Source organism: Peromyscus eremicus, chromosome 3, assembly GCF_949786415.1.
Source record: "Peromyscus eremicus chromosome 3, PerEre_H2_v1, whole genome shotgun sequence".
Taxonomy (NCBI): domain Eukaryota; kingdom Metazoa; phylum Chordata; class Mammalia; order Rodentia; family Cricetidae; genus Peromyscus; species Peromyscus eremicus.
Window position 1 is genome coordinate 3,630,153 of NC_081418.1, and position 17,880 is coordinate 3,648,032.

The 17,880-nt window shown below is 39.9% G+C and overlaps 1 protein-coding gene across 1 annotated transcript in view; it reads right to left on the reverse strand.

Moving 5' to 3' along the window:
* Positions 1-17,880, reverse strand: part of Magi2 (membrane associated guanylate kinase, WW and PDZ domain containing 2) — a 609,708-nt gene that overhangs the window by 122,293 nt on the left and 469,535 nt on the right. Inside the window, exon 14 of the mRNA XM_059256447.1 lies at positions 14,264-14,512. Coding sequence (XP_059112430.1) covers positions 14,264-14,512 — 249 coding nt within the window. The remainder of the gene's footprint in view (positions 1-14,263; positions 14,513-17,880) is intronic.

The window sequence follows — 17,880 nt, forward strand, 5'->3', positions numbered from 1 at the left end:
GTACAGAAGTGGAAACATCAGTGGATGATAAAAGTACAGAGGTGGAAACGTCAGCTGACAATAAAATACAGAGGTGGAAATATCAGTGGATGATAAGGGTACAGGGGTGGAAATGTCCATGGATGATAAAAGTACAGAGGTGGAAGCATTCCTGGATGGCTGAGACATTACTGAGTAACTGTCAGCTTGCTGGCCACTCATACACTTATGGATAAGAACAGAAGTCAGATGAGCATTGTAGAATACAAACATAAGGAAGGGAACAGAAACAATTGCTCCCTACATTTGACTGCCGTGGCTGCTGTTCTGAACTAGTTGATCTCCCAAAAGTCTTTACCATTGATGTCCAAGCTGTCTATGTTTTCTTACCCAGCAATTTCTGCTGTAACATTCTTGACAAACTACAGAAATGTTAGAGACTAAAGGTTACTTTTTCATCACTTATACCAATGCCCTTCTCTGAAACCTCTGATAAGACAGCAGGTTTGATAAGGAGGTAAGAAGTGTCTATAGGGACAGTTACAGTTATGCAATAAAACCTGGATAACAAGACTCATGCTAGAACTAGAGATGATCAAAGACCAGCCTATCAGCCCACTGTACACAGCCACCAGGACATTTTCATAAAATGAGCATCTGGTTCAGAGCTAAAAGGCTGAGTGAGACACCTGGCCTGTGTACACAGACTTCATGAATGATAAGAATGATAAGTTAGTCAATGGAGAAACATAATTCAGACTTTACAAATATATTGAGATTATCAGCATTAAGGAGCTTTTAACAGAGCACTAATTGCTCTTCTAGAACACTCAGATGTGGTAATATTTTGTATATGCTCTAACAAATAAAGCTTGCCTGAAGATCAGAGGGCAAAGCTAGCCACTAGTTAGCCATAAAGGCCAGGCAGTGGTGGTACACATCTTTAATTCCAGCATTTCAGATCTCATGACTTTGCTCCCAGTACTTGGGAGGCACACATACCTTTAATCCCAGCACTAAGGAGGTTGAGACAGGAAGTGATATGGCTGAGTGAAGAAAGGCATATATAATGTATGAGGAGACAGGAGCTCAGTATTTTTTAGCTGAGGAGTTGGTGAGGTGAGAGGTGGCTGTGGCCTGTACTTTTGTCTCTTTGATCTTTCAGCATTTACCCTGATATCTGGCTCCATGTTTGTTTTTTTTTTTAAGAGCAATTAGGATCCTAGCTACATTTGGAGTCCAACTTGTGGGGTATGAGTTCACAAATAAAAGCCTCTTGCCTGTGGCTTTGCAGCCACTGGCTTAGGCTAGAGCTACCCCACCAGCTAAGGAGTCAACAGAAGTAGCCACTTTTGCACATTCCCCCATGCAGATGGCTGGCTGTTTGGCTTCTTCCCTCTCCCAATGGGTTGTGGCTTTCCCTGGACCCCCTCCTCGGGCTGCTGCCACACTAGGTAGCTGCCTCACTTCACCATCATCTGAATCGTCATTGTCAGCAGATTTGGTGAGTCAACTGGGATTTCTTAAAGGGGGGATTTAGTTAAAAAAAAAAAAAACAACCATCACCACCACCAACAACAACAAAAGAGTTTTTTCCCACATTAAAAAATGGGAAACACTATTACAATGGAGGGAGCTGGGTCTCTGTTTGATAATATGCTAGAGGGTTTGAAAATGGAGCAATTAAATGAGAGGATAATTATGTAGATGGAATTTATGTAATGTCAATTATAAATATTATTTGTTTGATCATTTTTGTTTTATCATTAAAAAAGTTGGTCAATGTGAGTGCCAAGATAAAAGTTTTAGAAAAACTTGTTAAAACAGATCATAGAGATATTCAGAGCCAGACAGAGGAATTTAAAGGAGAAACAGTCTCAGCATTACATTTTAAGGTTACAAAGGAACAGCCTAAGGCTTTCAAACAGCCAACCTTAATTTATCCAGTAACCTTACAGGAACTGCCAAATGATAGAATATCCCCCAGACTGTGTAAGAGCTGAATGGACTCTTATGTAAATGTTAGATTTGAGGAGATTCAAGGAAGCAATGGTCTCATGTGGCATGCATTCACCTTTTGTGAAGCAGATATTAAACTCGTGGTCAACTTGTAATAGTTGCCCCTCAAGACTGGAGAGATTTGGTTACAGCAGCCTTGGAGGCTGGTCCCCAACTACAATGGAGGACCTGGTGGAAAGATGAGGCTAAGACCATTGAACAAAGACGTAGGGCTAGAGGTATAGAAATCCTCCAAGACCAACTTCTTGGAGAGGGAGATTATGCTAATATACAAAGGCAATCTCTATATGATGACCACACCCTGGCTTTATGCTGTGTGGCAGCCTTAAATGCTTGTGACAGAATTGAAGAAGTTGGAAAGAAAATTGAATCCTTTCTAAAGTTATACAGGGCCCCCAAAACATCTTCACTGATTTCTTACAAAGATTGACTTCAGTGGTAAGTATAATGATACCAAATTCAGAAGCTGGGCAAATAATAATTGAATCTCTGGCTTTTGAAAATGCTAATGTGCAATGCAAAAGGGTAATTAGGCCATTAAAGTCAAGATCACCACCATTGGAGGAATGGATCCAAGAAAAATTCAATATTGAATCTTATAACCACGATGATGCTTGGATAGAAGAGGTGATTTCCAGAGGTTGGAAGAAAAATTGAAATGTCAAATGTTTCAATTGTGATTAATAAGGTCATTAAAAAGGGACTGTAAACAGAGCATTCCTAGAAACAATGTTTTTTCTAAGAATAATCCCAATGGCCCTCCTTTCTAGATTACGCAGGTATGGCAAAGGAAGGCATTGGACTAACAAATGTAGATCAACAAGGGGCAGACAAGGTAACTCTTTGCCACCATAAAATGCTTTGGGGGACTTCTCACAGGCCCCCATGTCAAATTCAGTTCAGTCATTTCCTGTCATCATGGAGGAAACTCCTTCCCAGAGTAATTAAAGAACCTAATGTCTATTGTAAGAAAACAGACTGCTCTGGATGATAGCGCAGAAATAGAAGAGAGAACCAAAAATTCAGGAGAAATCATAAAGTGAATATTTTGGAAAACTTCTATAAATGAACAAAGACCAAAATTAAAAATATGAATAAATGGCCTGTCATTGAAGGTCTTGTAGACACAGGTGCAGATGTAAAAGTAATTGCACCAGAATTTTGGCATCCAAATTGCCCTCTTCAGGAGGTAAATTTTCAGCTTTTAGAGGTTGGAATGTTATCTCAGGTAAAACAGAGTGTGAGATGGGTTGAATGTATAGGGCCAGAAAGACAGAGAGGAAAATTAAAGCCATATGGGGCTAACATTGCAATGAATTTATGGGGACATGATTTGTTAAAGCAATGGAATACACAGATTAACATTCCTTCAATCTCAGAAACAAACCATAAACCAACATATGTTTCTGGGAAAAATATTAGAATGTATTATAAAGAACAGTCCCTGACCATTGTATACAGGTTGTATAAGAACAAGGCACAATAGCTGTTGAACTTTCAAAGGCACCAAAAGCCCTACCTTTAAAATGGTTGACAGACAAGCTTGTATGGGTTCAGTAATGGCTTTTAACAACAGAGAAACTGCAGGCTTTAGAAGAGCTAGTACAGGAGCAGTTAAATGCTCAGCATATTGAAAAATCAACCAGCCCTTGGGATTCTCCTGTATTTGTTATTAAAAAGAAATCTGGAAAATGGAAATGGTAACAGATCTAAGAGCTGTTAATAAGATGATTCAGCCAGTGGGCTCTCTACAATCTGGAATTACTTTGCCTTCTCTGTTACTTAAACAATGGCCTCTTACAGCTATCAATTTAAAAGACTGTTTCTTCACTATACCTTTACAAGAAAAATACAGAGAAAAATTTGCCTTCACAGTGCCTACTTATAATAATTCTCAGCTTGTTAAGAGATATCAATGGAAGTTTCTCCCACAGAGAATGTTAAATAGCCCCACCCTGTGCCAGTATTTTGTATGACAGCCATTGGAAATGATACATAAGCAATTTCCTCAATCTATAGTTTACCATTCCATGGATGACATCTTACTAGCTGATTCAAATGTAGATACTTTAGAAAGAACATTTGAAGAAGTAAAGAAAATCTTGCCTTGTTGGGGATTACAAATTGCTCCTGAAAAAAATACAAAAAGGAGACTCAGCTAATTATTTAGGATATAGCATAGGTCTACAAAAAAATTAGACTCCAGAAAGTGCAAATTAGGAGAGATCGATTGTGGACTTTTAATGGCTTTCAAAGATTGCTAGGAGAATTTCCTATCTACGGCCCATTATTGGAGTAGAAAATCAAGAACTGATTAATTTGTTTAAAACCTTAGATGGTGACAAGGACTTAAATAGTCCAAGAGAATTATCAGCTGAAGCTGAGAGAGAATTTGTTTTGGTGAAAAAGAAATTACAGGATGCACATGCAGATCGTTTGGATCCAGAGCTTGATTGCATTCTGGTTATTTTACACTCTATGCATTCTTTACAGGAATATTAATGCAGAGGGAAGATATTATCTTAGAATGGATCTTTTACCACATAAAAAGAGTAAAAAATTAAAAACTTATGTGGAAAAGGTCTCTGAGTTGATTCTAAAAGGAAAATTGAGACTTTGTCAATTAGCAGGAATAGACCCAGCAGAAATTGTAGTACCTTTTACTAATGATGAAATTGACAAATTATGAGCAGAAAGTGAACCTTGGCAAAGAGTTTGCAGTAATTTTTTTGGAGAGGTTAACAACAAATATCCCCAAAGCAAGAGAATTCAGTTTATAAAGAGAACTAACTGGATCCTCCTCATATTGCACAGGGAACACCAATATCTGGAACACCTACATTTTATTCTTATGCAAAAGGGCAGATTATAGATCATGAAATTTAAGTGGCTCAAAGCCCTTATGATTCTGTCCAAAAGTCAGAATTATATGCTATTCTGATGTTATTAATGGATTTTATAGAACTTCTAAACACAGTTACTGACTCTCAGAATGCAGAAAGAGTTGTTTTACACATTTAAACTGTTGAATTTATTTCTGATGAGTCAGAATTAACTTTGTTATTTATTCAGTTACAAGAAATAATCGGGAATAAGAGTCATCCTTTATATATAACACACATCTGATCCCATATGGGTCTGTTGGGCCCTTTAGCACAATGTAATGATGAAATTGATGAACTATTGATAGGAAATGTGCTGGAGGCCTCAGAATTTCATAAAAAAATACCATGTCAATAGCTAAGGTTTGAAAAAGGATTTTTCCATCACTTGGCAACAAGCCAAGGAAATTGTAAGGAAATGTCCTACTTGTTCTTTATACAACCAAACTCCACTACCTGCAGGAAGTGACCCAAAAGGTACTCAAAGGAATAGAATCTGGCAGATGGATGTGTTTCATTTTGAAGAATTTAGAAAATTAAAATATATACACCACACTATTGATACCTATTCAGGATTTCAATGGGTGACTGCTTTGCATTCTGAAAAGGTTGATTCTGTAATCACACATTTGCTAGAAGTTATGGCCATCATGAGTATACCTGTACAAATTAAGACTGACAAAGCTCCAGCATATGTCTCTAGTAAAATGAAACAGTTTTTTGCTTATTACAATATAAAACATATTACAGGTACATCACATAATTCTACATAGAATAGATCAAATTGAATTCTAAAGAATATGCTAAATAAACAGAAATCAGTGATAAATACTCCCAGAAATACATTTCATAATGCTTTATTAACTTTGAATTTTTTAAATGCTAATGAGAAAGGAACGACAGTTGTGGAGAGACATTGGACAGTAGAAAAAACTACAGAGTTAAATCAGCCTGTATACTTTAAAGATGTGCTGACCTCAGAATGAAAACCAGGATATGCATTACATTTGGAAAGAAGTTTTGCTTTTGTTTCCTCAGGAGAAGAAAAGCTGTGGATAACCATCAAAACTGATAAAGGTTCAATTTGAACAAGAGAGACCTCTTAATTAGAAGAGATGATAGTTCATCAAACTGTATGGCTGTTCAATCTATACTAACTGTAAGACTAACAAATGATTTTAATTTAATCAGATAAAACTTGCTAAAAGGGAATCTCCTCAAAATTAAGGTTGGGTCAGGGTTTTTTTTTTTCTTTTCAGGAGAATGAAGGCATCTAGATAAGGAATCTGAAGACCACTGGACAAATGAGACATGTGAGGGAAAAGGACAAATCATCCAGAAAAAAAATGTCCCAAGAAAAAGAGTAAATTGGCCTATTGGTATATCACATTTTCAACAGGATAAAATTTCATAGATTTTCCTAAATGTTTGTTTCTGCTGTTCTCTACAGACACATAAAGCAAATGGTCTTTTTGTAGTCCCAGTCCAGTTAAAAATTAAAGCTGGTTTTGGAGTTAGAGTGTGGCTCTCTCCTTCTCTAAACCCAAGCATGCTTGTTAAAGTAAAATCCAAAATCTCTGTCTCATGTCAGAAGAGCCACCTGATATGGGACAGAGGAAAAACAAAGATTTAGGGACTATTCTATTGCTGCTAATCTCATAAATCCTTTGGTTTGATTTAACTCTTTAGAACTTTTCTTAACGTATAAATATTATCTCCAAACTCATAAGATATATATATATATCTTAAACTTCTTATCATGGTATTAATGGTCATACAGAGTACTAACTAATTTTAGAAAAAAGCTTCATCTAGCTTCCTGTACATGATTTTGGGTTTGAGTCTCTATCAAATAATTAGGGATTAAGCTTTTGTATTCTGCATGTACATAATAAATATTGATCCTTTAACCTCTTTGGAATCTGCTGCATATGACATTTAAAATATTTAAGTGTTCGGCAGTGAACCATGACCATACCTAACAGCAACCTTTGAAGTCTCCAAAAAGATGTCAGGGCTCCATGATGATGATTCCACCAGGACTATGATAACACCACTAAGCTGAAAAACAACACCTAAAGATTGTCTTTGTACTACAAACTTCTCAGGACAATCTTAAGGTGGCTAGCTGAGATGATCCAGCCTCACAGACTATGCTAGCTAGGACTTGAGACAAGCCCTGTACTTTCTCATTATGCAGAGACTTGACAACAAATGATACAGCTACCTCTCTTAGAACTTGACAATTAACCCAAATTTTTCTTTTCAGGATCCCCTAAAGATGCTGTCGCCCCCAGACAGCAGGAAGTAATTTTAAGAACATGATGCCCACATTCCCAAGAGGTGGGGTAGGTAGTTTTTGGCCATTCAATGGATTATGGATATTTGTCATTGTTTGGGGTAGTTGGTTACAAGTTGCTATTGGTAATGGTCAGGAAAAAAGCTAAACAAAGGAGATTAGATTCAGAGTTCTTGTTTTGAAAAGAAAAAAGGGGGATATAGAAATGATAAGATAAATGGTAGATTATTGAACCTATTCTGAAAAGAAAAAAGGGGAATATAAATATGATAGTATAAAAGGGTAGATTATTTGTGGTGGTATTGTGTTCCCCCAAATATTGTACACCCTAATAAACTTATCTGGGGTCAGAGACAGAACAGCCACAATATTAAACTTAGAAGATAGGCAGTGGTAGCACACGCCTTTAATCCTAGCATTCCAGAGGCAGAAATCCATGTGTTCAAGGATACAGCCAAGCATGGTGATTCACGCCTTTAATCCCAGGGAGTGATGGCAGAAAGCAAAAAGGTATATAAGGCATGAGGACCAGAAACTAGAAGCTTTTAGCTGGTTAAGCATTTGGCTGATTAAGCATTTGGCTGGTTAAGCTTTTAGGCTTTGAGCAGCACAGTTCAGCTGAGAGACATTGGGATGAGGACACAGAAGTTTCCAGTCTGAGGAAACAAGACCAGCTGAGAAGTTGGCCAGGTGAGGTTAGCTGTGGCTTGTTCTGCTTCTCTGACCTTCCAGCATTTACCCCAATAACTGGTCACAGGTTTGATTTTATTAACAAGAACTGTTAAGATTCCTGCTACAATTATTGAATCTACTTTTAAAAAGGAACTACTTGTTTTAAATATTATACATTGATATGGATATTTATACATTGATACAAAGTTGAGATTATTTTTTAGAATATACAATACAAATATTTCTAATCTTGTTCAAGGTATTGTACCTATACATTTCATTTAACAGTGTAATACAAATTGCTAGTCCTTTAAAGTTATTATTACAAACTATTTAGGATAATAAGGACATACAGGTTAACAATTAGTCACCTATTACAATCAAACTTGCAGTCATATTAGGTAAGTTTTCAAGGTCAAACAGAGATATATTTTAGATAGATAAGTCATCTTCAAATACTTCAGAGATCTACAGAATATGGCATTTAAGATGTTTTAATAACATAGATATTATTTTTTTTATGACAATGAGACATGTCTGCTCTTGGCAGCACCAATCTACTTCAGAGAAGATGATGGACATTGAGGAAACTCCTTATGGAGTTTACTTGCTTTGTGGCAAAAGTTGGTCACTGGGCAAGAAAGTGCCCTTGCCTTGATTGCTGACAGTATCCTGTCAAAATGGACAGGCAGGACACAAAAGAAAGTGACTGCAGAACTTGCCAAGACAAGGTAGGACAGCCCTTGAGAATATCCTGCTTCACAGAAAAGTCTGTCAGATATGGTAGACCTGTAGGATGAAGATGGATGCCCCAATATTGCAGAGGAACCTTGGGTGACTGTCCAGGCAGCCAGCTGTTTCTGTCATTTCCCAATATTTTGGAAATCACTTGCTTGCACTTCCTGTTTAATTAGGTAATATTATTTTCTTCTTGGGTCTCTGATAGAGTTGAAGACTAGATAGTTATAGTTTTCCTTGTTAACAAATTCAGATAAGAAATTCAATAAAGAGGTGTAAAATATATAAGTTTGAGAGACATTGAAAGGTAATTTTGATAATACAAATTAGCATAGAAGGTGAATTAGGTACAATCTTTTGGACTCACCAAGATAGGATAAATAATGGAGTATTTTCTCTGAATTTGTCAAATGTTAATGGACTGGACATTGTTAATGTAATTCTTGACTGTATATATTTGTATATAGTTATTATTGTATATAGTTTTTCTTATATTAGTTATATAATCTTTTTTATTTTAGACAAAATGGGGAAATGTGGTGATATCTTGTATATGTGCTAACAAATAAAGCTTACCTGAAGATCAGAGGGCAAAGCCAGCCACTAGATAGCCATAGAGGCCAGGCAGTGGTGGCACACACCTTTAATCCCAGCACTTGGGATCTCATGTCTTTGCTCCCAGTACTTGGGAGGCACACACGCCTTTAATCCCAGCACTAAGTAGGTTTAGATAGGAAGTGATATGGCTGGACAGAGAAAGAAATATAAAGTGGGAGGAGACAGGAGCTCAGTCTTTTTTGGCTGAGGAGTTGGTGAGGTGAGAGGTGGCTGTGGCTTATTTCTTTGTCTCTCTGATCTTTTAGCATTTACCCCAATACATGGCTCCAGGTTTTTATTAAGACCAATTAGGATTCATGCTACACTCAGGTTTGATTCCCAGCACCCATATGGGAGCTCACAATGACCTGGAACTCCAGGGAGTTATATAACACCCTTTTCTGGCCTCTGTACACTGTGCACACATTGGACAGACATACATGTACACAGTGCACAAACATACACACACATAGTGTACAGACATACAAGCAAGGAAAACACCTACACACATAAAATAAAAATAAAGGTTAAAAGTAAGAAAGAGGCTTTTAACCTTATTTTCATTTTCCCACGTTTATTAATAATATGACAAAGAACATCTTTGCCATTTGGTTTTGATTTTAAATGTCCCCTAAAGGCCCATATGCTAAAGGCCTGCATGGCAGCCTGTAGTGTTATTGGGAGGTGCTTTAAGGGTTGGGGTCTAGGGGTTAGAGAGATGGCTCAGTGGTTAAAAGCGCTGGCTGCTCTTCCAGAGTCTTGAGTTCAATTCCCAGCACCCCCATGGTGGCTCACAACCATCTGTAACTGTAGCCCCATGGGATCTGATGCCCCCTTCTGGTGTGCAGACCTACATGCAGACAAAACAGCCATGTACATAAAATACACAAATAAATTAAAACAAAAAGAGTTTGGGTCAATTAGAAGGAAGGTAGGCCATTGGGGGTGTGCCCTTGAAGGTATGTTTGGGGGGCCCCACCCCCTTTTAGTTTTACTTCCCAACTACCATGAGAACAACTTCTCTTGTCACATAACTCTGCCACAAATGTTCTGTCTCATCCCAGGCTCCAAAATAATGGAACCAATTGACATGGGCTAAAACCTCTGAAACTGTGAGCAGAACAAATTCTCTAAATTTTTTTTAAAAATTTTTGATTTTCTAAAGATATTTCATCATAGTAACAGGATGCTAACACATTTGTATGTATATAGATCTTTAAAATTCTTCTTAATAATTTGAACTGTAATTGCCTGTTAGTTCATTCCGACCCAGAGTTCTGGTCAAAGACACATACTATTTTCTCTTGGGCCAGATTTTAAGGCCTGAAAAAATTAATACTTTTGCTAATGGCACACAGATGCTCAGGCAGCTATCTAATATCACTTTAAATCAAGAAGGGATGCCTGTACTACAGATGAAAAGCTTCTAATAGCTGTCCAGTTCCAAACAATGCTTGGTCTCCTGGGGACCAGTCTTGAAGGGAACAAATGTGTCTCTGAATTCACTACTTCACACAAAGAACATTCCTTTCTTATGTTTTGGGAACTAATATTTTAAAGAGAATATACAACGTTTTGGTATAGAGCACTACTAAATGTCAGGCAATCAGCAAGCCAGGAACCTCATATTACAATTTCCCAACTAGTTGAATATCTCATGTCCCTGGCAATGTTTTCTTGGCTGAAGAAGCTTTGGAGTGGGTTTCTCTGTCCCCAGGGAATGGAAAATTACATTTGGCTTCTTTGTCTCTCTTCTCTGCTGTGATGGTATTCAATGGTGACATAATGTTTACAGAGAGATTTTAGAAGGCATGGCTTGGAGTCTGAAGCTTGATATTTTCCATGGCTCTGTAGTTTACTGGCTGGTAAATTGTGGCAGAGGAACCTGGAATTCTTGCCTAAAGGTCCTACAGATTCCTTCAGTGGCACTGGTTAGGGCACCACAGCTTTTACTGCCCTACTGCAGACACAGGCTGTAGGTGGCTGGGTGGCTGAAAGACTGTGTTGTTCTCAGATTGGCACATGGGAGAAATATGCTGGCCCTCCAACATACTGCCCAGATTCAGCTGCCCTAGGAGAGTGGGTAACTCTAGTAATGGCTGCCTGGCAGCCAGTGTGAACTCTGTGTTGCTAAAGAAGAGTGAGCTGGTGCAGTAGAAAGGTATTCCTAGGAAGAACAGTGGTCCACACAGCAGCAACAACACATTCACAGTTCACTTGAAGTCAGAGCTGTAGGAGTTCCTGTACCATCCATTGTAACCCATGACAAAGAGAGGAAAGTAAGTGTTCCTTTATAATTAAGGAGACTGAAGCCATATGACTTCCTTAAGGTCACATGGCTGGTTAATGACAGAGCCAGGTTTCTCATCAAATGTATGGTTGCAGCCCCTCGCCACTGGCTTGCCTGCATGTAATGATCTGCCTATCAAATGCAAAGTGGTCCTTGTCTACCAATGAAAAGTCTTCAGTAGCCACAGGAAACAAACAACACAAAGAACTGTTAATGCTTTTTGGGCTGTGGTAAGACAGGAAAAGAAAATTATCACAAGCCCAGGAAATGGGGAAATGACTGTGACCCCCAGGTATCTGATGGCATCACAAAATCTCAGACCCTTTGATACACTGGCAATGGATATGATACAAAGAGCCCAAGGATGACTCTTTATCACTCACAAAGCACTTAGCATTTCTCTCTGAAAACAGGGATCAAAATTATTATAGAGGTTAAGTATAGAAGAGCATCAGCTCCAGGAACCTTTTAGGTGCATGCTGCAAATTATATACTATAACGGCAACATGCCATCAGCGTAATGGCTGCCTTTGCCACAGAGCATGGGGCAATCTGTGTTTTGAAATCCTTAAATATCCTTAAATTGAAAAGAAAGAAATAGATGAAAGGAAACAACCAGGAAGCTTCATGTACTAATAGACTCCATTTCTATACTCAAGGGTGATGCAAAATCATACCAGTTTGAGAGTGTTTAGAATTATTTTTTTAGGTACTCTCTAGTCAGAAAAATGCTCATATTAATTTTAAGCATCAGCACCTGTTTTCCTAGACCTATTTATGCACGGACCTTATTTGCAATAGAGAAAGCACACGCACACACTTCCTTACACATTTAGAAAGAAAGATGCCAGGCTTTAAACACAGTTGAGATCTAAAACACATGCTTAACATTTTCATGATGGCAGTATACTTTTTCTTTTTCTTCCAGTCCTCTAGGTATTCTGCCCCAATAAACAATCTGAATGACTTGAGATAGCGGCAAAAGCTCCCTGTGAACATTTCCCCAAGTGTAAGTTATTGGGAGGATGTTTATATAATTCATGAAAATCTTCAGTCTTGTGTCCTTTTGATCTTTGTGAATCCATCATACTGACAGAATCCTGCTTTGAGTGTATGCTTAAAGATCGGATTTATTCCTTCAGCTTATCAGGAAGAAGAAGAGAAATGAAACTGTATTTTCAGACATATATAATTTGGCCTCTACACACATTGGCTGAGGTTTAACACTTCTGTAGTTTTCTCTCTTGAATTTGTTAAGGCTCATGCTAAACAGGCAGCCCTACCTACCCACATGCTTCTGGTGGGCTGTTGATAACATTAACCCAACCATAGGAGCTCTTATTAATTCCTGATAATTTCATTTTTCAGTATTGCTTGACATGCCTTTCCACCTCACATGAACTGGAAACCACAATTCATAAGAATTTTAGGAATACAGCATGGACAAACTATTATTATTTGAGTACTTCTACATGCAGATGAAATTACATCCATAGAATTTCAGGCCAAAGCACTTGACCATGAAAAACGATACGTTTTCTTGTCCTCACAACTGTCTTCTGTTTGGTGGTTGTGGGCTAAGCACTGGAGTACTGCTGCAGAGGGGGAGGGGACCAAGGAGACCATCTACCATGGTGGTGCTGAAGAGGAATATGACCTCTGTCACCTGTTGTAAAGACTCACAGAACATTGATATTGTAGAATCCACTGAATTTAATCCATCTGCTGCCCTCCTGCTTACAGCTGCTACCCTGGAGGAGGACCCTAGAATCTCTGTCCCAGGGGTTGTTTTAAAAAAGCCTCCCAACTGTCTTATGTTTACAGTTTTGCTTTCTCCTCTCCTCCACTTAATTTTACAAAAGCGTCTTTCAGAAGAAAGGCAGGCCATTGTTCAAGACCTTCTACTAGTGCCCGTGAACTGAGAATGCAGTATCACTCGCTACCAGTGCATAGGAAGCCTGCACCTCCTGATTCTGCCCACTTCCAAGTGACAACCTGTGCTCTTCTCTCTGGCTTACTTACAGTACTGTCACCCCGGGATTTCTTGATCCTGAGCTCCTTCTCATCAGAAGCCTTCTGTCTGAACATTTCCCCCGAGGTCCTTTACACCCCTGGCTTATCCCGGGAGCAGCTCTCAGAAGGGACAGTCCCTCACCTGCCCTGGCTTATCCCGGGAGCAGCTCTCAGAAGGGACAGTCCCTCACCTGCCCTGGCTTATCCCAGGGAGCATCTCTCAGAAGAGACAGTCCCTCACCTGCCCTGGGTTATCCATGGAGCATCTCTCAGAAGAGGCAGTCCCTCACCTGCCCTGGCTTATCCAGGGAGCAGCTCTCAGAAGGGACAGTCCCTCACCTGCCCTGGCTTATCCAGGGAGCAGCTCTCAGAAGGGACAGTCCCTCACCTGCCCTGGCTTATCCCGGGAGTAGCTCTCAGAAGAGGCAGTCTTCACCAGGGCGTGAACATGGTACAAGCCTCCTCTCACAACCATACTACCACACACCACTCTTTTTTTATTTTATTTTACTTACAAATAAACTAACAGCGTTTACAGCTCTGAGTGTTTAGGGAGCATTTGCTGTAGTCTTGCACTCTTCTTGAACGTAAGGTGAGTGACATTAACCTAACAGTGTCAAGGGTGGTTTATGTTTCTTTGTGCTCATAGCCTGGGACATCTAGACCACGCAGTATATCCATAGCCTTTCTCTGATCTCTTCTTCTGTTATTACTGTCATTAGAACAAACAACTGTAAGACCCCTTATCTGAACATAGACAAGCCAGTCACTTACTTATGGTGGCTCCAGACTCAGGCCTGTTGAGGGAGCTGATGATGACGAAGCCGAACCCTTCGTTCTCCTTGCGGTGAATGACCACATCACTGGTCTGCAGGCTGTGTGAGGCAAAGCCTTCAGGCGGAGAGGCGTTGCTACTGGGGGCGGCGTGGTTGCTGTTGGCGTAGGTTGCGTAGTCACTGCGCGGAGAGCTGTGGTGGGTTGATACCGAGCCCGGACCCCTCCCGTCCTCTGGGCAGGGCTCCCCTGAAATACAGACCAGGGTACGCAGGAACTCAGTGGTTTAGGAAAGGCCTTACTGAATTCCTCAGAAGGAGCAGGCATGATCTTCCCTCTAGATATGCAGAGTATTTGAAGGGCTGCAGATCTCTAGTCCACCAGGGCTTCATCCATTGTTAGCCTTTTCCAAAGCACGGGCGACCCCCACCATTAGCCTCTTCCCACCCCATGAGTCCTGCCCACCCCATCAGCCTCCCCCTATCAGCCTCCCCCAACCTTCCAACTCTCAATCAGCCTCCTCTGAGGTTGGTACTCGCCTTTTTTCTCTCTCGTTATGACTGCAAGTCCTAGAGACAATGACAACTTTTATATATTAGCCTCTTGGTTGCATAGTAACCGACTAAAGATGATAGGAAAACAAGTGGACAGAATCCTAAATCATCATGGGCATATGACTCACTGAGAGAATTTATAAAAGGGCTGGGGAGATGGTTAAGTGGGTGAGATATTTGCTGTGCAATCATGAGGATCTGAGTTGAACCCCCAGAACCCGTATAAAGGCAGACACTAGAGCATGTTTGTGGGGTCAGTGCTCCTACGAGGCAATGGGGAACAGAAGCTCTCTGGCCAGCTGGAGTAGACAACAGCAAGCAACAAAGAGACCCTGCCTCAAACAATGTGGAAGGCAAGGACAAGCCTGAGCCTGTCCTCTTCACCCTACAAGTGTGCCAAGCACTCCTGCATCACACCCAGATATTTGTGTACTTTCACATACACACACACAGGTTAAAAAGAACAAACAGAAAAGTACCCATCTTCAGGACGCACCCATGAAGTGTCTGTTTATTTCCCCACAGTAGGCCTGGGGAAAATGAGTTGTAGGAATCAGGATCACGTTTCACGATCGTTGGAAAAGGCTGCTGTACCTGCAAGTGGGGCCAGCAACATGGGATGGTTGCATAAAGGGGGCCAACGTATGTTTTTGTTTTAAAGAGCCACAGTTCAGCCAGGCAGCGGTGGTGGTGCACAGCTTTAATCCCAGCACTTAGTAGGCAGAGGCAGGTGGATCTCTATGAGTTTGAGGCCAGCCTGGTCTACAGAGTGAGTTCCAGGACAGCCACGGCTACGCAGAGAAACCCTGTCTTGAAAAATAAATAAATAGCCACAGTTCTATCTTCTGGTAGTTTTCTAGCCTACAAGTGTCGAGTCACACCAAATGGGTGGGAAAGAGACCTCTTTTTTTTTAGCCAAAGTGGCCTGCTTATTATTTTATGTAACAGCCATCAGCTATATTCAATAAGGTAGTTTAAAAGAATAAGCAAACCAATTGAGATTTTCATTGAAAATTTATACTCTCTGGATCAAATCCAATATCAGGTTGACAAACTGTGAATGTTGAATCTCAACAGAGTGTTTGAAGTCTTGTTCATATGAATCCCATATTACAAAATACACTTCGTTATTAATTAGATAAACCTAACTAATACTTCCAAAATGAAACAAGCATACTTATGTGGCAATATGATAGGAAATTTGGAGCTAAGAGAAGCTAGTTTATGGCTTTAATTATTAGTTTATGTGTGTGGGTGTTTTACCTGAATGTATGTATGTGCATTGTGTACATGCTCGGTGTGCATGGAGGTCAGAAGAGGGTATTGGACCCCTGGAACTGGAGTAGCATATGGTTATAAGCTGCCATGTGGGTGCTGGGAATTGAACCCAGGTCCTCTGGAAGAGCAACTAGTGCACTTAGCGACTGAGCCATCTCCCTCTAGTACCAAGAAGCTTGTTTTTGAAATGAAAGTTGGTCTGCCATCCAGGAAGGATGTCATTTTAACTTCATACCTAGGTGCTGGCAATGAGTGGGATAATAGGAGCTGATTTGGTTCTTAGAGTATTGTAGTGAAAAACAGGACTGTTCCATTTCCTTCCTAATATTCATCACAGAATCAAAAAATGTTGTACAGTGGAATAATAAAAGAGAATGACCACAGTTCCTGACTTCTTGCAGGGCCTGTAGATACTGACTCTTATTTAGAATACTGGGTAAAAATGATCCGCAGAAAGCCTGTTACCCGTGAAGCCTGTTAAGGTCACAAGCTGCAGTTCCAGCACTGACAGTGTGGCATGCCTGGGAGGGAGTGAAACTTTGAGAGGTGGGGCCTAGCTGGATCCTTTGGTTCATTGGGGAGCACCCTGGAAGGGGATTGTGGGACACCAGTCCCCCTCCATCCTTGTCTTTGTTCTCTAACTGTGATGTACGTGGGATTATTTTATGTGCTTCTATCACTGCGTGTTGGCACAGGCCCAAAGCAAATGGGTCGTGTCTGAAACTGTGACACCAAACAACCTTTCCTCATTCTAAGCTAATTCATCTCAGGTATTGGTTATACTAATAGAGAGCTGATGAACAATCCTGAAATAAGGACATCAAGGGGGAAAGAGATTCCCAGGAGATGTTCTCTTGTACTGATATCCAGAGAAAGAACTGCATTTATTCATATACCAAGACATTAGAAGTAGCATTCAATTGCTGGGTGCTGGTGACATACAACTTTAATCCCAGCACATGGGAGGCAGAGGCAGGAGGATCTCTGTGAGTTCTAGGCCAGCCTGGTCTACACAGAGAAATCTTGTCTCAAAACTGCCACACACACACCCCCAAAAAGGGAAGCATTGCTAAATCAACTAAAATTTTTGAGAGAATAATTGCAAATTAAGTCACTTAGTAATACAAAGGCCTTATAAAATTAATTAATATTTTGAAGGTAGTTTATTAAGGACACTAAAGGGAGAAGAGAGCCGTAGAAGAGCTACATACTTCCTTCTTCATTTCTTTTAATTACAGAAGAACTGAGATCCAAGCTAGTGCTATTATGATTTGATATATCTGAGCTTTTTCTTTAAGATATAGTTAATTAGTATTTAATATAAAAAGATAATTTTCATTTGTGAGAAATGTACTGAGGTCATAAAAGAACAAAATGTCCATTTTGTTTCCTTTCCCTGCTTTGAACTAGAATTGGGTGTTTCTGTCTGTAAAATGTACCCTCCTTGCTGAGAAGCCTCCTTCAAAGACAGGCCGTTATTGTCTTGGTGAAGCACATGTCCTTTATCAGTCCTTGTGAAAGTTGGAAATAAAGTGATTAGAGATAGTCTTGGAGAAGAAAACAAACAATTATTATGCTGCTACATTAAATTGAAAATCTCCAGAGTTATTGGACCAAATCAGTAACTAAATGTCATAGGCAATGACAAGAGAGATCTCATTTTCTGGCTCTCATATTTTAGGGGAGTTGAGAGCTGTGGTTGTCAGTAAATCAGCAACTAAGAAAAATTATGTGTCTTTGGAGTAAGTGGCTGGGAGTGGCTAGATTGTGGGTTCTCGAGAGTGA